This window comes from Equus caballus, chromosome 20 (genome assembly GCF_041296265.1).
Source record: "Equus caballus isolate H_3958 breed thoroughbred chromosome 20, TB-T2T, whole genome shotgun sequence".
Lineage (NCBI taxonomy): Eukaryota > Metazoa > Chordata > Mammalia > Perissodactyla > Equidae > Equus > Equus caballus.
This window is the reverse complement of record NC_091703.1, coordinates 14,340,069-14,360,954: the sequence shown is the minus strand read 5'-3', so window position 1 is coordinate 14,360,954 and position 20,886 is coordinate 14,340,069. Positions and strand designations below refer to the sequence as shown.

Genomic DNA, 20,886 nt, shown 5'->3' with positions numbered 1-20,886 from the left:
CAGGAACGTGGAATTTCTCTGAGTGCCATGGGAGCCACCGCAGGCTCTGAGTAAGGGGTGATGTGCTCTGACTTAACGAGAACCGAGAGAGAGGCAAATGCAACACAGAGGCTGTAATTTAAAAGGAACATATTGAATCAATTTAATGAACTTAAGAGCTCATGAATTAGGTTACAAGTTGAAGTAGAGTCATGCATCGCTTAACGATGGGGATACATTCTAAGAAATGTGTCGTTCAGCGATTTTGTCGTTGCGTGAACAGCATGGAGTGTACTTGCACGCACCTAGATGGTATAGCCCGCTCCACACCTGGGGTCCATGGTACTGATCTTATGGGACCACTGTTGTATATGTGGCCCATCTTTGACCAAAACGTCACTATGTGGCACTTGACTATAAAAGTAGGACCAATGCCCCCTTTTCAGCCACCGAGCACTTCATTTAGGTTTCTGTGCAAGTATCACCTCCTCCAGAGGTTCTCCATGATGGCATTTATCTAAAATCACCACTCCCCCTGACTTCACCTTTCTACCCGGCCGCTTTGTCTTTCTTCATAGTGCTTATCATTCCTTGACAACTGATCTCATGCTCATTAATTATTTCCTGTTGCCTTTAGTAGAAGGCAGCCTCTGAAAAGGTGAGGATTTTGCTCTCGTGGTTATCTCTGTAGCTCAACACCTAGGGGCCCGCCTGGCACAAAGGGGGTGCTCGGGACCAACTCGTTGAATGAACGAACGAACGAACGTTCAGGAGTCAAGGAGAACCCTTAAGTTCTAATTCAAACAAAGAGGCCATGAGATGGGGGAATAAACAATTAAAAATAAACTATCAAATCACAGATTGTTTTCCACCATGAGTTGGTTCAAGGTTTTTACTCTTTAGGGTGACAACGGCTCATCTTAATGTTTACCCTGTGTTCTTCACACAACTGTGATGACCAGATTGTGGAAAACGGGAGAAAAATGATTTACAATTTTATGTCCCTCGTGTACCAGGATCAATGTAATTTAAAAATTTCTTCCTATGTAGTTTCAAAGTTTGCCATGCTCTTCCATGGCCTCAATATATCCAGAGATCAAACAGTTTTCCCTCATGGTTAAACTTTTATCTAAAGTTCCTTCCGGACTCTGTGATTCTAGATGGAAGCCAATAAAAAACACAAGCCAGCGAGCAGCTGATGGTTTTTATTTCTAACATATTCTGTTGTACGAAGGATTCCCGAGCTAATTCCTGTAGAGATTTGAGATAATTTCCCCTCTTCGATCTAGGCTCTCATTTTGCCTGATCTGAATTTATTCATCAGTTTGGGATTTTAACCTGCTTTAACAAAAACACGAAGAATTTTGAGGAGAACTGTTCGAGTAATAAAACCTCATTAATTCTGAGTTCCCCTAACCAAATAGCTACAAATCTCAAATCACTACAGTTTATTTTTATACAATCTGTGAACAAGTGGGGCATTACTAAGCAAAATCAATAACGTAAAGAAGTTTGAAGAGAAAAGCTTTCCTACTAAAGATAAACGCTTTCCGCCACATGAGCAATATCGTGGGCAAAACAGTATAACCGCAGAGTACCAGAGGCCGGCCCTCGCAGGCTGCACGCTGGCCGACGGCAGCTGTCAGGGACCACGCATCTCTGGGGGGAAACTATTTTGCTGCCAGGAGACTAGAGTCATGGGTGTTACACAACACAGGAGGCGATGCAAAATGAGTAACTGCCAGTCAGGCAACATGGAACAATCCCTCCAAGTCGATGAGATTTATCTTGGAAACAAACAACCGGAAAAACGAACGATTAAAACTCTCTTTGCCACTTGCTGCTCGCTCAGGTTGTGGCAATAAAATTTTATTTGTTTTACCCACCAGAATTCCAGAGACAGCAGGGTGAACGGTGTGGTAGAAAGGGAAGAAGGAGCGACAGGAAAACAACACGTTTAGAGGCTAAGGGGAGGCGGGATGACGGTGTGAGAAGAGACTTGAGTCAGGCCAGCGGGCTGGGTTTTTGCTGGCCACCCAAATGTGTAAGACCATTTTAGGGGGCTGCAGATCGATGCACCTCAGATATAAAGGGACAATGATGTCCTTTCCTAAATCTTGGGCCTGCTGACCTACGGTAAGGCACGCAAAGGGTTTCAAAAAATGTAAAGGATGATGAAGACGATGATGACAAGACTGCTACTACAAATGGTATGTTAATGACTTCTTGAGAATTTACGGGATGACAGTCACTATTCTACTTTACATGTTATTATGGACTGAACTGTGTCACAACCATCCCCCCCACAAATTCCTATGTTGAAGCCCAAACCCCCAGCGTGACTGTATCTGGAGAGAGGGCTTTGAAAGAGGTCATAAGCAGGGACCCTGATCCAGTAAGAGTGAGGTCCTTCTAAGAAGAGGAAGAGAAACCAGGAGCGAGCCTGCACAGAGAAAAGGCCATGAGAGGACACAGCGAGAAGGCCGCCAACTACAAGCCAAAGAGAGAGGCCTCACAGAAGCCAGCCCTGCTCGTACCTTGATCTTGGACTTCCAGCCTCCAGAACTGTGAGGAAAGAAATTTCTGTGGTTTGAGCCACTCAGCCTGTGGTATTTTCTCACTGCAGCCCTAGCAAATTAACCCACGTATGTTAGCTCATGTAACCCTCCTTACTACAATATTATCCATACTTTCAGATACAGAAATAGAAGCAGAGAGACGTTAACCAACTTGACTAAAGTTGCACTGCTAGTCAGGAGGCAGTAGTGGAACTGAATCGAATCCAAGTAATATGATTCCAGGGCTCACGTTCCTAACAACTGTTAAAATATAATAGGAGGTAATACAATTAATATCCACAGTGACACAAAATGGATGCTTTTATCAGAAAAACCCACAGCAAATACAAACTTCTACATGCACTATGTGCAACGGACTTCTACTTTTAGTCCCTCTTTTCTTCTCCTTTTCCGGTCACCCAACAGTAAATATTCTTGGGGGCCTTATCTATCTCAGGCGTTATCTGAGGCTTGGGGCATCTGGCAGTACGTCTGTGAGGTCCGTGTTCTCCTGGTGTTTGGTGCTAGTGACGAAAGCCAGCCAACAACCAAAGAGGAGAGAGGAGACAGTGATAAGTGCACAGACAAAAATAAAACAGGAAGTTGTGCTGACAGGAGGAGGCTAGACTGGTCCCTTTCTTTACAGCCAGTTACTGAGTGCACGCCATGAAACACCTGTGAACAGGACATAGCGCTCACTCTCGGGGACTCCCAATGCTGGCGTGGTGCTGGCAGGCCCCAGCCTCAGTGGCCCCTTGTTTCTTTCTCTGTGACATGAGGCTTTTGTTCTAACAGTCTATCACTTCTTTGATTAAGTCAGGAAGTTAGTTAGGCAATACTGACCTTAACCCAGCTACCAGGTGTCATGGAAATAACAAACGAGAGAGTAAAATGTATTCTCTAGAGTATTTCTGAAGTTCCACAGAGTGCAATATAAAGGTTGTAGGAAGAAAGGGGGAGGGGAAGGATTATTTAACTGCATCTGAACAGGCTTTAGCTGTGACAGTAGTATTTATTTAAACACTTGCATGCTCATGATGTAATGTCAGACACCTCCTGGGAGCGAATATGAAGAAAGGAGCTTGTGACGAGGCATGAGACTTAAGGTTGACAAGAGAAGGGGTTTGAGGGGGTTGTACAGAAAGCAAGACATTGGAGAAAAGTGACAACATTATGAAGTCTTTTTCCCTGGAAAGCTCAACCCACCAAAGAAGTTGTATTTCAGTACGGCCTTCTGCAGAAGTGGAAGGATCAAGGGGCTCGCCACATGGGTCCCTTGGCCGGAGGAGGCTCTGATAATTACAGAAGGTCATCTGAAACGGCAGAGCTTCACACCTGCTTCCAGCAGCCCTTGCCACAAGGGCAGCGCGAGCGCGTCCCAGCTCTACCTGCAGCATTTCAGGGTGGCAATTGGTGCTAAGAGAAAATTCTCCAAAAGTGCCATCAGGAGGCCCCATGACAGGAAGGGATGAGGCGAAAGGTACCAGAGAAATAAGGACCAACTCACGTTGCAAGAGTGGAATCAGAGAGAAGCTGTGAGGCTAGAAACAGCCTGCCTTTTTGAACTGGAACAGAAACTGCGCCTGTGGAAGACCTACACAAACAAACATGGCGAACGGACTGTGCTGTTGGAATTACAGGGTCACTGGGACTATCAGGGTGGAGCTTTAAAGTAGAATACGGGATTTAATAATCTGGCCCACCAAATCCAGCCCCAAACAACGTGAAGACCTGAAAGAGACAATGACTCTTGATGACTGTGACAACGCTGGGAGCAGCACTCCGTCATTTCACTCAAAGCCTTACCAGGGAGAGCGTGGTTCTCAGGGGAAATGGAGAGAGCGAGTACAATTTAAAATAGCAAAGCTCTTCGAAAAGAGGAGTGAAGACGATTTAATATACTGTGTAAACCACTTACACATTCATATTCAAAGGCAGTAATTCAATAAGCAAAAGACACACAGTATTCATGGGCAAACACTTGTGGACACCCTCACAGAGCATCTGAATCTCTGTAAATATTATCATTTGAAATATCCTTTGTGTGCAGTTATATGTTATAGTTTTCCCCACTCTGATTTCTCCTATCATGGGTAGACGGACTGCCAAAAAAAAAAAAAAAAATCTGTTAGGGAAATTCTAGATGCTTGTGGATTTTTAACATTTGTCTTGGGAACCCCCAGTGCCTGAAAGAGCTAAGCAGTTAAATTCCCCCCAGCTGTGTGTACTCGAACACCGACAGGCTCCCACCACCACCTACATCATTCCTGGAGCCACATCATTTTTCTCTCCTCTTATGTGATACTGATAGCTTTAGCACTATCTGTTACGTGCTCTTGTCTCTCCAGGATTGTCTGGAGTTTTGAAGGTTCAAACTTGGATAAAACGATGCAAAAAACTGAATCTAACTCCAGGAAATACACACAGTTTCCACGCACGGCTTCCCGGCCCATGGAGGGTGGGGCAGTCCTCCTTACCTTTATCATAGATTTCCTTCAAGACCCCTCGCTTTATCAGCTCCTCTCTGCTTTGCCTCATGGATATTTTCCTCTCCAGGGCTACAAGCAAAACACAAATAGAGAAGCAGGTGTCAGTAGGTAAAGACATTGTCTTCTAAAGGCTTATATTGTAATATGTATTAAAATGTAAAGCATATGAAAGCTTCTGTAAATTATACTTTAATAGTGTAAGTTAATGATACTAGTTAACATCTTTTGATGCTGTGAGAAGCATTTTAATCAGATTATTTAATTTAATCTTCAAGACAATCTTCAAATTACCTGTGAGGTAGCCATTTTTATTTCCCTTTATTTAACCCAATTTCTGTAGCACAGATAACAACTTGTCAGAGTCACAAGCCGATTGAGAAGAGGCACCAGGATTCAAAGCCAGAAATGCCACCTCTGAGCTCGGCTTAACCTCTGCGTCATATTGCATTTTCCTGAGTGGCAGTGCCTCATAATGGGAATTCTCTTTTTCATGATCTAGTTCATACAGATCCTGTTTCACTGAGGATTGTTTTGCTTTCCAACTATAAAAAAATGGCATGAAAATATTGTCTACAAAGCTCTGGGATTGGTATCCCAGAAGAGACAGGGGGTAGGGGCAGACCTCCCGGGGCAGCCCACCCACTGCTCTGCTCTCTGAGGCTCCCAGGTGGGGGATGAACTACTCAGTTCCCAGATGCACCCCCAGGCCCCTCCCCTGAGCTGAATGCTCAGGCAGGTGGGGGCTGGAGGAGGGGAGGGGAGCCTTCCCTCTGGACCAGTGGGCCTGATGGAGGGCAATTCGCGTGGAAATGGAGCCCAGGAGTGAAGAAGTGAGGGGCAGCACAGAAGGGTAGGCCTGTGGCTCAAGGAGGAGGGGGTGGATCCTGTGGACCCAAGCAAGTGACTTCAGCAGCTGACATTCCACCTTCCGGGGAAATAACGGAGTGGAGGAGGTGAGAGGTTACTTCAGTTGCTTTTGTCAGCCTGAGAATTTCCACATCCTTTGGGTACAGTTCTTCAGGAAGGAAAAAGGCTGTTATAAATTAAGGAAACCATTTTATGCAGACAAATTCAGATACAGATTAATTAAACACACACATACACATACACCCTTCAGTGGAATTTAGTTCAAAAAATATGAATAAGAACTAGAAAGAAAGCAAGGAAATAGGCATTGTGATTTTTAACTCTCTTACCCACTAGCCATGTGGCCTTAGTCAAGTCACTTTGCCCATCTGAGAAGACACTGATGCCTCAGCCCCAGCTACTCCGATTTAATAGGTCCAGGGTGACACCTGGACATCTATATGGTAATAAAAAGCTCTCTGGATTATTCTCAGGCATCACAAGGCTGAAAATTACTGGTTATATATTTTGTAACTTACTCTTTTAAAAATGTTATATTCTAGGGGCTGGCCTGGTGGCATAGCGGTTAAGTTTGTGCGCTCTGCTTGGGCAGCCCAGGATTCGCCAGTTTGGATCCTGGGCCTGGACCTATGCACCACTTATCAAGCCATGCTGTGGCAAGTGTCCCACATATAAAATAGAGGAAGATGGGCATGGATGTTGGCTCAGGGCCAATCTTCCTCAGCAAAAAGATGAGGATTGGTGGCAGATGTTAGCTCAGGGCTAATCTTCCACACACACACACAAAAAGTTATATTCTAAATACCTCTCTTAAATTATGATGAATTAAGTGGTATGAGACAAAAAAATCAATGTTAGGTTAGGTGGCACTCCCATATAGCTTACTGAGAACATATTGATAATAAAATAGACACATCTAAACATATGCCCATAGAAGTGGGAGAAGGAGGGGTGGATAGAAGGACAAGGGTTAAAGGTGGGTATAGGAACCACCGAAGCAGTGTTTGTTTTGGGGGCGAAGGAGGTTTGTGACTCAGACCAAATGACATGATGTGGACGTCCTCTATGCAGAAGAGGAACGCCCGGAGAGGGAAGAAAACTGCGTGCAGTTAGGTTAGAAAGTTCTGCCTGATTTTTAAAAAGATTTGCTTAGTAGCCCAGTGGGAAGAGACTGGACAGACAAGGTGGAGCAGGGGTTTTTAAGAAAGGAATTTATTAACATCTTTTGAGTGACATAAAGCCCCCCAAAAAGCATAAAGAGGTGCTTTGCCATCCTATATCGAACCACATAAACTGAACAGACTTCTCTCAAACAAAATGAGGCTTCCCAGGAGATTTTCAAAAGCAGAGAAGAAAGTGGATGAGCCTGATCCACAGCACTAGGGGGACTATCTGGAACGAGGGGGTGGATCCTGGACGTGGAGGCCCTGGAGGTCTGAGACGGCGAGTATCAGTGGAGCGTGGATCCACTCAGGCCAACCGCCTGGCCACCGGGACCTCAGCTGTCTCCCCACACTCCTTCGACAGCCATGGGCCCTCTGTGCACGGTGAAAGCAGATCTCTCAGGGGCTGGAGATGTGGTGAGCAAAGGAACAGTCCCTGCCCTCAGGGAGTTTACAGACCAATGTGTGATTTACATAGTCACCAAATGATGACCTCTCCTAACGTGTGAGTGCAAACTGAGATAAGACCTCTTAAAAGAAAGGGACCTGGTTCCACCAGAACATATTAAAAATAACCTCCCGTACTGTGGGGTTAGACAAGGCTTCACATCACGTCTTGGTTCTTATTTATCTGGTTTATTCCGCTATCCTTTGGGCAAGTTTAGTGCGAATTACATGTTCTCTCTTCCCCAACCCCCTACAGATAGTAAATGACTCACTCGTCTGTGGGTGCACTTTTCATATGCAAACCCACCAATCCAGAGCCCATACCCTCAACCACCACCTGCATCAAGTTCTTGCACCACAGGCCACTGTTCCCCCATCATAATCAGCCCAGGGCCAGGTACCAGACAAGCAGAGACAGCCCGTATGCCCCGAGCCCACTAAAAGGATTCCAACTAGCCAGGGAAGCCTGCTGACCCTGTCCTACCCATTCCTTTCTGTGGAAACCACCGTACAGGCTCTCCCCACATTTTCCTCCCACTGTCTTGGCCTCCTCACCGGCCCTGGTGCTTCCCCATGTGGCCACCTGTGGCATGGCATGGCCCTTTCTCTCGGGACCTGTGAGTATAACAAACTGTCTTCCCGATGGCAGTTGTCTCCTGATCTACTGGCTCACTATACCTGAATAATAATGAAACCTACATTTTAAAACACACCCATCCTTGCACTGGTTTGTAAACAAAGGAAAAACTAAGGGGATTTTCCACAGCTCTATTTCCAATCTATTGTTCTGAAGTCTGTTTACATTTGAGCACGTGCTTTAGAAACGGGGAGGCTGGTGAAGAACTGATCCTCGGCAGTAAATTCCACCAAAGCCCAGAGACTAATGCTTATGATGGAGTGACACTAGTCCTCATCTAATCACTCTGTAAACTCTTCTGAGCCACCACTGCAGTCTATGCTACATTTACCAAAAGCCAGTTCCCCATCACCTCTCCTTAATCATTTTCCATTCTCCTTATCCACGTGGGTTTATGCTAAGCCAAGGATCTGATGTTCCTTTGACATTGATGAATTTAAAACAGGCCATCTTGGATGGGCTCATTCTCCCTAGCAAATGCCTCGACTGGATAAATTTGTTAAGAACGACTAGAATATTCTCTTTTATTTTTTGCACACACAAATATATGCATTTACTTTTTTATTCATGAAAATATTTTCACTGTAAATAATTCAAGAAATCCAGGGAAAACAAAGTCCTTTTTCACCTGCCTTCCTCCATAGACCCAACTCACCAAATCTCACTACCACCTTCCTTTGATATTTTCATCCTCTCTCTCTGTCTCTCTCTTTCCTTTCCTCCCTCCTTCTTTTCCTCTTTCCCACATATGCACACACCCCTACACTGTATATAAACACAGGCTTTAAAAACATAAATGGAATCACTCCGCTCATATTTTTCTACAAGTCTTGTTTCTCCTCTCATTTATCAATGTGTTTTAGAGATCTTCCCATCAGTGATACAGAAGCCCCTCATTCTTTTGGAGTCCTGCACACCATTACATGGGACGCAAGCACCATAATTTACTTAACCATCTGCAACTGAAGGTAAATTAGGTTGTTTCAAATTTGGGGGATACAAACATTGCTACTGTAAATATACTTGTGGTCACCCACCTGAACAGGTATAAGAATTCTTCTACAATATATCACTAGGTGTACAATTTTGGGGTAGGGTATATTTTATGTGTTCCCAGTACTGATGGAAAAAAGAAACTCTTATGTTCCATAACTTCTAAGTACTGCTTTTTTCTTCAAAAAAGTGAATAAATGAGGGGGGGGAAGCAATTATTGATGCTACAGCAAGTCATTTGGTTCTACTCAGAGTACCACAGCAAGGAATTGTTCAGTTTTTTCTCTGGAATAATCTATCTCTGCTGAATTCTCTGCTCAATGGCCTTTAAATTACATTCTGTAGTGGACAGAATTTTGAAGGAGGAAAAACAATTGAGAAATGATGAAGCTTTCAGTAGCTTACTGAAGAGTCTTATACCTTCACAGTTATTAAAATAATCAACTTGCAAGTAAAATCTCTGGCTTTTATCCCTTTAAAATTTTACAACTCTAGTGAAAGCGAGTGAAGGCTAGAAATCTACATGTGACAAATGGAATGAGCCTTGAGAAACTAGAACATACCTCCACTTCCCATCTGACTCTATGAACGATGAGGATTATCAATATGACGCAAGAACTACAGCCTAGAAGGACCCAACATAAAATAATCAACCCACAATTACCCTAACCTCAGAGAAAATGCTTTCTTTTTTTTTAAGATGAAGAGACTTTCAAAATTAAATTTATACATATAATATATAAAAGAGGAGAAAGGAGAGCGAGGATTTGAAGCAGTGGGATAAACCTAGAGGTCTTCCATTTTGAAAGATCAGATGGAAAATGCTAGTTGATCTTTTATTTCATAAGGAAATTAATGAGAAAAGCAACAAGGCTGTCCATCTAAATGCTATGTTGAAAAAAGAAGGGAAAGTAAAAAAGAATGCAACTCTAAATGTCTAGTTTCAGACAAAATGGTATGAGAAACATATTCAAGAAGAAGTCATCTTAATCTAGAAGCAATTTATATAAGCACCCAACACTATGCTTTTCACTAACTCAGAAGACGTTCAGGAGTCATATGACTATCTAAACATTATGCCAAATATGGAATAACTGGGCAAGAACGTTTTCAAGTACTTGATTATCCAGAGAAAACTTACTGAATTACTAATTCAAAATGAAAATTTTTTTTTAATATTTGGCAATTAAGGCCAAATGATTTTCAAACTCAGAGAGGCTGACCAGTTTAGAATGTTTTTCCTTTTAAAAATCCAAACCATGTGGAAATTCCATCTAAAAGACAGAATCTAGGGGGCCAGCCCTGTGGCCTAGTGGTTAAGCTCGGCACGCTCCACTTCAGTAGCCTGGGTTCGGTTCTCAGGTGTGGACGTACCTGACTTGCTGGCAGCCGTGCTGTGGTGGTGACCCACATACAAAACAGAGGAAGACTGGCACAGATGTTAGCACAGGGTGAATCTTCCTCAGCAAAAAGAAAAAAAAAAGAATCTAAGGTGTAAGTGTCCTCATCACATGATAATAGGCATAGATCCTGATTCCCCCATTGTTACAGTGAGAACTTCAGCACAGGTCCAAGCAGAGGGGCATGTGAACAAAGTTCCTCATCTCCAACATGGCGACCCAGCTACTGTACTTGTGAAATGCTGCGTAGCCAGCTTGGATAAACTCTTCATCGCCCAGGGGGTGGGAGATGAGATTGTTTATTAACTGTTTGTGATCACACCTAAGTCATCTTGATCAGCACTTTCCAAAGTCTGTTCTGCAGAATATGAACCCCCAGGGATGCTCTGAGGAATGGCTTCTGAGGACAATCATTTTGGGAAATGCCAAGTACCACTGGAGAATCAGTGTTCATTAGCATAAGAGGACTAATGAAGAAACAAGTTTACCTTGGTTTAATCCAGGGTTTCTCCCAAATTCATTTGACTATATGACCCTTTTATCTTCTGGGAAATTCTGATCTAAATACCAGGTTGCAGGAAGCAAACGTGGTATTCCATTGTAAAAACGAACGAGAGAGGTCTACGTCGCGGGGCCAGGCTCTTTTGTAAAGAGCTTTCTGGCAAATGTTTGAATCAAACACAACTGAAAACCCAAAGTCCTGCAATATCACATGAGCAAGGCACGACTGACTTGGAAGACCCCAATGGAGCAAAGTGACCAGCCATCATCTCCCCATCCGCTTGCGGTCCTGGTGGAAACTTCCGTGGGTAGAAGTCTGCATCCCAATGAGCAACCCTGATGGGCCAGCCCCCCACGCATTCCCCAGATATGTAAAGACTAGGCTTCTCAACCCTGAGCAGCTCAATACTACATAGTATTGGCCCCAAATAACAATTTTGGTTTTGAATAATTGATATTAGGTCCTTCATCCTGACAGTAATTCAAATAGTATCATTTCCTCTGGAGTCACAGAGTGTAAGAGTCAGACCGTATCATTAGCACAGACAAGGCGACTTGTTTTCCTCTTCACTGTGGGAGAAGTGCCTGCAGCCACGTCCCACAGGAGCTCTATCCACTGATTAAGCGTATGGGGAAAAGAAAGGATCATAGACTCATTTTAAGCTGTAAGTCGTGCCCTTAAAAGAACATTGTTCATGGATCTTGATTGGATCCTGGTTTGAACAAATCAGATGTAAAAGCATCTTGGGGTGAGTTGGGAAAATATAAATATGGAGTGGGTATTAGATGATATTTTTTGTTGTTAGTGGCCATTGAGTTGATTCCAACTCCTAGGACTCTGTCTACAGCAGAGTGGAACCCTGCCTGGTCTTTTTGTGCCATCCTCTCACCTTCCAGCACTGTACCAGACAAGGCCCCGCTGCTATTCACAGGCATTTCATGGCCAATTTTTTCAGAAGTGGGTGGCCAGGTCCTTCTTCCTAGTCTGTCTTAGTTGGGAAGCTCTGCTGAATCCTGTCTACCATGGGCGACCCTGCTGGTTTTTGAAATACCAGTGGCATAGCTTTCAGCATCACAGCAGCACGTGGCCGGCACAGTACGACCACCGACAGATGGTGGCGTGGTTCTCTGACTGGGAAATGAACCCAGGCAGCGTTAGTGAGAGAACTGAATCTTAACCACGAGACCACCAGGGCTGGCCATTAGATGCTATTAGGGAATTATTATTAGTTTTGCTACATATAATAATGGTCTTGTGGTTATATAAGACATTTCTCTTATTTTTAAAGACACATGATTAGAGATGTCTATAATTTACTTTAAAATGCAGCAGGAAAAAAACCCACAACAAATATGATCAAATCTTGGTAACTGTTAGGTGATGGCTATATAACAACACAATTATACAATAATATTGCTATACAGTTCTCTTGGCTTCTCTTGTGTTTGAAAATTTTCAAAAAGAAAAGTACACACACACAATGAATGAATTTTACAAGTAACGTTGAATGAAAAGAACATGGAAAAAGAACACATACTATGATTCCATTTACATAAAGTTCAAAAACTGGCAAAACTAAATATAGGGGTTAGATAGGCATATTCCTAAACTTTAAAACCACAAAGAGGGGCCAGTCCCGTGGCCGAGTGGTTGAGTTCACGTGCTCTGCTTTGGCAGCCCAGGGTTTCACCAGTTCGAATCCTGGGCGTGGACAGGGCACGGCTCATCAAGCCACGCTGAGGCGGCGTCCCACATGCCACAACTATAAGGACTCACAACTAAAAATACACAACTATGTACCGGGAGGCTTTGGGAGGAAAAGGAAAAATAAAATCTTTAAAAAAACCACAAAGAAAAGCAAGGATGTAAGATCACAATAAAAATCACATCAGCAGCTACCTTTGGTGTGGAAGGGAATTGCAATCAGAAAGGCACATTAATTACACCTGAACTTTATACAGTATTATAAACCAATGTTACCACAGTAAAAAAAAATAATGAAATAACATTTAAAAAATGAAAGGCACTTTAAGGGGCTTCCAAGTGCTGTCAATATTTCCTTTTCTGACTTGGGCAGTGGTTGTTTACTTCATAACCATCTGTTAAACTCTATGTTGATGCCTAATGCATTTTCTCAATGTATGTTTTGTTTTCCAAAATAAAAACATTAAAAGGACATTCTTACTAACTCTGCTTTCTCTTTGTACCGCTGCAATAGTCTCTGAAGGGGAATAAAAAACTCAGCCACCAGAGAATGATATTATGCAGTTGGCCCGCAGACTAACTCTTGTTAATGAAAGAAAGTGTGATTAGAAGGCAATAAAAGCCACAAGTCTTTTTCCTGATCATTTCTTCAAATGGGTCAGACAAGAGCGCAGAAGGGTTGCTCTGAATGCTGGCAAGTCTCTAGGTAGTGAGATAGGGACCTGAAGTTCTGGGGGGAGAAAGCTGGCAGAAACCTTTAGAGATGTGTAATTTTGCAGAAGTAAGGATTCCAATTTTGTGTGTGTGAGGAAGATTGGCACTGAGCTAACATCTGTTGCCAATCTTTTTTTGCTTATAGAAGACTATTGCTGAGATAACATCTGTGCCAATCTTCCTCTATTTTATGTGGGATGACGCCACAGCGGAGTTAGACTAGCGGTGCTAGGTCTGTGTGTGGGATCCGAACCCCGTGAACCACGGGCTGCCGAAGCGGAGAGTGTGAACTTAATCCCTACGCCACCGGGCCGGCCCCAGGATTCCAAATTTTGAAAATAGGCTGCACTGTTCTGAGAGTCCATCCTTGAAATGACGAGTAAGAAGCAACTTAGAGGGAGTAGTTTGGCAAGGACCAGGCTCAACACTCTTGGGAGGGCAATGAGGAAAGTTTATGTTACCATTTACGGATTCTATTCTCTCTCTCTACCCTAATCTGCACAGGAAAGAGGCTTCAGATCCAACTGTAACAGAATAAGCATCAGTTTTCTCTTCTGAGATCTATGAGACACAAACAAATAATTCCTCCTCTATTTATTAGCCCTGTTATGGGAACATGGTAGAATATGATTTAATAAAACTAAGATCTGAAAAACGATTTACGTTAAGTCCTGTTTACAACCTTCCCCTTGTTCCTTCACCTATGTATCACCTATTAGGACAGACTTTTTCATTAAATGTGAAGCAGGTGGCTCGACAGTGAGAGAGAATGCAAGGTGATGAAAGTGTTTACGTTAGGAATAAAGGTTGAATGCTTTGGGCTTCGCTTCTATTACTTGTAGGAAAGTGTGTCATAACATCTAATTTTTTTGTGATTGTGCATTGAGCCACAATTCACATTTCCACCATGTTCTCTGCTGCCTCTAACACTCCCCGCAGGAATAAAAAGGAAATTCATTGATTTAGAGCTAGTTAAGTGTCTTTTTCTTGCAGAGGAGGAAGCAGAATGCTGTACTGTATTTCATTCCAGACACCTAATTATTATTGATCGCTTTATGATAGAAGTGTACTGCCTAAAGCAGTGAAGAATGGAAATCTGAAATCCTGCCCAGAACAGCTACCACCTGTTACCTAAAGAGAATGGGGTCCTTGTTCAGAGGGTTTTGTGGTGCCAAGTCAATGGAAATAAACTTGCTTGCTTCACTGCTCGTTTTTCTACTCACAGGCAGATTAACCCCACTGCAATGAAGCCTTTAGAAGGCAGTGTTAAGATATTTAGGCTTTAAAATCTTACATCTCTGACACTTTATAAGGCAGAAAAAGACAGCAACATTAGACTGAGGGTTTTTATTTGTTCTTATTATGTACAGTCAGAACTAAAGTCAGCTAATAATTTTGAACAATTTTAAAAAATCATAACTCTGCATAATAATGTCAGATGTCCGCTCAAATATGTTGCCTGAAAGGGACATTTTGTGTGAGGACTTGATTTCTCCCTTCCATTGCTATAGTAACACTTGCTATGTGTTAGGCGCTACTCTACGTGTTTCCATGTAGTACGTTACATAAGTCTCAAAACAACTCCAGAAGCTTGGTATTACCTCCATTTTGCCAAGGGGCAAAAGTTGGACTTAAACTCAAGCCATGTGATTCCAGTGTGTGGACGCTTAAACATGATACCGTCCATCTAACAAACTTTAAAAACTAGGACTATGCCTCACAATTTGTCCAGCCTACCTATAAGCGAACAAACTTGTACACATAAGCAGTAGTGTAGATACAGAAGAACCAAATATATAATTTTTGCTCTTTCTTGGGTAAAATTTGTAGCTTATAAACTATGATCACTTCTTTAATCACTTTATTAGGGTTACATTTATTTAGTTGTCATTGAATGAGGTTTCACACAGGAAGACCAAGCATACTGCCTTTCACATAAAGCTCGATGAACCATGTGATTGTTATTATCACCACTGTTCATTTCAGGAAAAAGTTCAACTGGCCAGAGGAAATACTGAGTCACACACACATTTATAATTTCACTCTCTTCCTTTATATGAATACGATAAGTAATGTCCATGTTTACAAAGGTGAATATCTCCTCAATTAATTCTCCTCAGTCATTTCAGGTGAAGAGAACTACACAGGAAAGAAATGCGCCCCTTTGCTATGCATTTTGATGCCTATCCTTGCAATATTGAGCTACATCAAGACTTTAACACCAAAGCGGAACAGAAAGGCTCGTGAGGAAGAAATGCATAATAACTGCTTGCAATAAAACCAAACCTTCCAAAGCTAAGAAAAAGTCCAAGTAATTTAGGAATATCCCTTCCTATTCTGGATATCAAATATATCTTTTCATTTCTGTCTCAGTCTTCTCCTTTTGCATAATAAGAAGCTTCAAGAAATAGGGACTGGGTTTGGCTGTACTTCATCCAATCATTGCCAGCTTATGATAAAAACAATATGGCCAATATCTATTATCTTTCAATAGGAGAAGGGAATTATTAATCTGTATTAGAGGGGGGAAAAATCAACCTTTAGTGCCTAGATATTATCCCTGAATAAAACCCCAGCATTTCTGAATAGCAGAGTTGTGAATCAAACATTTACCCTGACAGCAATTGGAAAAAATTGAAAAACATAACCACTATAAAAAGGAGAAATCTCATATCGTACGCAGTAGGGAAGAAAGGTCTAGAAGCACAGCTACTCAAAGCTTTCCTTGAGACATTGCTCGTTCTTACAGAATGCCATCAGTCCTCAGAGTCATGACAAGGCAGTGAGCCATCACAAGCAGCATACTGCTCCCTTAAACGAACGTTTATCCATCTCCTTTCGTCTTTCGTGATTGCAACTTCTGAGTTTAGTTTCTGATGGGTATTTTTGCACTTCTTTTGAAGTAACTGTAGCATGCATAGTGGAAGCCGACAAACGTGCAATCCTTAGTTCACAAATAAAAATAGCAGAACTCAATTTCTTTCATTTGCTTGAGACTGATGCTTTACGCCATCATGTATGGAACTTTGTCCCATAGTATCGACCAACAGTCTCTGAATTCTAGGGATTGACCCCTACTTGTGCGCTGATGTGAGTAGAGGTCTGAGTCAGGGCAGCATTTGAGAATGCACATTCTGACTCAGTCCCATCTTGGCTTGAGTGAGTGAGGGGATGATGTATTTGGTGCCCGTGGTGCTGATGGCAATCCAGTTATCTCAGTGGTGTTCCAAGCAAAGTAAACCATCAATCCATTTTCTTTCTTCCCGCAAACCCATAAAAGGGGCTGTGCTGGCCTCATCATCAGGTTAATAGGAAACCTTGCCTGAGGTTGTACCTACACAATATTACAAGAACAAGCGATGAAAACACATCAATCAACTTGATTTGATTTCTTTCCCTTATTAAAACATCCTGTCGCTGGACAGAACTAACTAGATAAACTAACCGCTGTGAAAGCAAGAAGACAGAGCCTAAAAAGACATGGTCTGGACTCTGTCACACGTTGTGTTGAAACTATGACCTCAGTGATGCCATCAGCTTAGTATTTTTTAAGTTGTGGTAAAATACACACAACATGGAACTTAGCACTTAACCACTGCTAAGTGTACGGTTCACCAGTGTTAGGTACATACACAGCGTTGTGCAGCCAACCTCCAGAACTGCAAAACTGAAACTCTATACCCATTAAACCATGCCCCATTCCTCTCTCCCCTAGTCTCTGCCAAACACCGTTCTACTTTCTGTCTCTATGAAGTTGACTACTCTGGGTATCTCACGTAGGTGGAATCATACAGTATTTGGGTTTTTTTGTGCCTGGCTTATTTCACTTAGCATGATGTCATCAAGGTTCATTTTGTAGCATGTGACAGGATTTCCTTCCTTTTTTAAGGATGAATAATATGCCTCTGTGGGTATATACCATATTTTGTTTCTCCATTCATCCACTGATGGACACTTGGGTTGCTTCCACCTCTTGGCTACTGTGAATAATGCTGCTATGAACATGGGTATGAAAATATCTCTTCAAGAGCCTGCTTAAATTCTTTTGGAGATATACCAGAAGTGGAATTGCTGAAATCATGTGGTAATTTTATTTTTAATTTTTTGAGGAATCACCATACTGTTTTCTGTGCACAACAGTGCACAAAGACCCCGATTTCTCCACATCCTCATAACACTTGCTAAATTCTGGGCGTTTTAAAATTTTTTTTAGTAATAGTCTCCTAATGGGTGTGAGGTGATAAGCTTAGTTTTAAGAGGTCAAAACTCAGGGAGAGAGAAATTATGAAAACCTAGAGATATAATATTTGGCTGTGAGCCTAACTGCTTTTGAAGTTGCCATTTCTTCACCTCAGGTCACAGAAATAAATCAGAAACTAAAGGCCTCCTTTGACCCATTGAGATTCTGAGACTTTCTTTCTTTATAGAGGAAAAGCAAATGGATTTTATGGAAAGGATGAATAAGTTAAGAGGAAAGGCTACATTTTTCAGAGAAATAAATAAAGGTTTTGTTATTATTTTTATTTTATTTTCAAAATAGACACTTATCCATAAATTTCTTCATAATTAAGGAAGGACGGTAGCTTCCCTGTGAACACTTGCATCTCCCTCCACTGTGTGTGATGAAGGTCTTTAATTATTTGAGCCCAAGTTTCTAGCTGATGAGGAAACCTGGCTACCAGGGACACACTTGGTCTCTTTCTTTGAGGCTTCACTGGGGCTTGAAACAAGGCTGTCCATTCAAGTTGAATTCCTCAGATGAAGATTTTGAGGGGAATATAATTAAGTCCAAAGGTATCAGTATGGATTCTGTAAGCCTTCCAGCTCCATGTTTCAAACAGATAAAAAATACATTTTTAATGGAAAAAAGAATTAGTCTGTGAATATTTAGAGCAGGTGTAGGCAAAACTTTTCTGTAAAGGGCTAGACTGCCACAGTCTCTGTGGAAACCACGGAACTCTGCCATGGCAGCTACAGATAGTGTGCCAATGAATGAGCATGGCTGTGCTCCAATAAAGCTTTATCTGCAAAAACAGGCTAGGAGATGGATTTGGCCCATGGGTCATAGTTTCCTAACCCCTGTTGTAGAAGACCTAAGAGAAAAAAACCTTAAAAATTAGAGTTTTTTCATAAGTTGAAGGAGAAGGAACAAACCTTCAAGTTCTGTGGTCAAAAAAACCCCACATGATTTCTTTCAAAACTAAGTATAAAACTGTGGCTTTCAGGTAAAAAAAAAAAAATGCATCTCATAGCTCCATGTCATGTTCATGCTTTTGATCCTTGATCTAAAGAAGTTGACAATAGATGGAAGTCAACATAACCTTAAATGTGGAAACTTGAAATCCTAACTTCCTTAAAAGCTAATGCTTGTCTTTACAAAGAAGAAAATCTCAAGTGGACAGGCAGAAATCGCATCCTTAATCACTAGTCACTTAAATTCTTGTTGTTGCCATAAAGAAATGACATTTTCCTTATTAACATACAAGTGGAGGTTCCACAGTAACCGCAGGAAGGAAAAGCTCCTCCCCAGTGGGTGGCTGGGCCAATAGCCCTCAGACATCCATCTCACTTTTCTTCCCAAGGTGGCGACAGAGAGTTTCCTTGACCAAACTCTAGTCAGGCTCCTCTGAGTCCTCTTTGCAACTAGGCCTCAACCTTGGTCCATGAGGACTCGATTTTCAACAAAAAGGATTTCGTCCACCCCCACACTAAGAGACTTGAAGAAACACTCGCATAGTTCCCAGCAGATCAAGGTCATGTCGCTAGGACGATGACTCTAGCCCCTGAAAATGTCTGAGAAAGTGCAACATTGTTTGAAAAGAACTGACTGTTCCAGCTCCCTTTTCTTAGAGCGTCTACTTCAGAAAACTTACACTGTTCTCTGTGCCTTTGAGATGTGTATGTATCTTCTGCCACCCAGGAGTGTCTTTCTCAAGTGTCTTTGTGGAAGCCATTCCTGTGAAACAGAACCATCAGGAAGACAGAGCCCCTGCCTCCCAGGCTCTGTGGGAGGGGAGGAGCCTCGCTTGGATAAGAGCAAGTTAGTAGACACACCCCTTCACGCCCTTGAGACCTCTTCCTCGGGCACACCCCTGTGTCTCAAAGGTCTCCTGCATTTTTCTCCATGGAGTTGAGCTCAGGTTACAGTGCAGCCTCGCCTCTCCTCTCCTGCAACAATAAGGAATAAAGTCTTCCTCACTACCTCTAACTAGTGTCCAGGTTTGTTTCTCTTCGCCAGTGGTTACTGCTCCATGTTGCCTTCAGGAGACACTGATCCATCTTTAACGCTCAGGCCCCAAAAAGGATAAAACTCTCTCCTCTTATTTTCCTTAACACGTCTTGAGATACATCATCCCTTCCAATCCCAAGAGGCCCAAGCAGTCTTTCCAACTGACACTTCACAGGCGAGTCCAAGAGACCTGGAGGCGGCCTTCTAAGGTGCAGACTTCTAGAGAGACAGGCCTCTCTGTCTAGGTGAATGATACCAGGACGGACTCGGCCTCCCGCACCCAATCCACATGCTCACGGTCGCCTGTGCAGCACAACCACATCTTAGCAGCATGGGATTCAAACCACAGGAATGACCAAATACAGAAACCTGAGCGTTATTTTACTTCTATTTTGGACAAAAGAGGGTGAAAAAAGCTATATGGATGACTTAATCCAAATAGTTTGAACCTACCAGTGAGGCAACTTTCAAAAGTACCATCTTATGTAGAATCTCTGAATTAGGATGGCTTGTGTCCAAATCTAACTCATTCACTCAGTCATTCATTTATTCAGTCACCAAATACTAAGTATCTTTATAGTTAAGACACTGGACTAGCTTTAATAATAGGCACATTCCATCAACTTGATTCCTAGGTACACCTTGAAAAATTACTTTTTATCTTCTGTACTTACTAAATAAAAAGAAAAAAAGACCAAAACAAAACCAAAATCTAATGCCTCATATTTCCAGGCTTTACAAAGAAGCTTGCCTATCCTAGGCACAAAAGACTGTCCACTGATTAACTCAGAAGCCTTAACTGCTAATTTTCCCTTAGTGCTTCCCAAAGATAGTTACTGCCCCTAACGAAATAAACAGTAATTGCCATCACTACATCATGAACCACAATGTCATGAATAGACACTTGCTAAGTATTTACTAGGTGCAGGCTGCGGAGGGTGGTGGGCGGCCTGGGTGTTTGCAGAACATGCAGTCTGAATAAAGCACAGGTCTCTGGAGAAGGCTGATCAGCCAAGGTCCAAGTGACGGGGGGACAGCAGGGGCTGCCGTGGGTTCAGAGGAGGGAGCAGCCTCCTGGCAGGTGGAGCGAGGCGGGACTAGGGCTGGGACAGAAGGGAAGGCAGAGGTCAGTGCTGATAACCTGAGCCAGGAAGTCCACTAGTTAACCAGAACTAGAACAAAGGCCTCAACCAGGTCTCTCACC

The 20,886-nt window shown here is 42.6% G+C and overlaps 1 protein-coding gene across 21 annotated transcripts in view; it reads right to left on the bottom strand.

Moving 5' to 3' along the window:
* Positions 1-20,886, bottom strand: part of PHACTR1 (phosphatase and actin regulator 1) — a 499,921-nt gene that overhangs the window by 103,182 nt on the left and 375,853 nt on the right. For all 21 annotated transcript variants that reach the window (XM_070244098.1, XM_070244095.1, XM_070244093.1 and 18 more), the window contains one exon: positions 5,015-5,095. In XM_070244098.1, the coding sequence (XP_070100199.1) occupies positions 5,015-5,095 (81 nt within the window). The remainder of the gene's footprint in view (positions 1-5,014; positions 5,096-20,886) is intronic.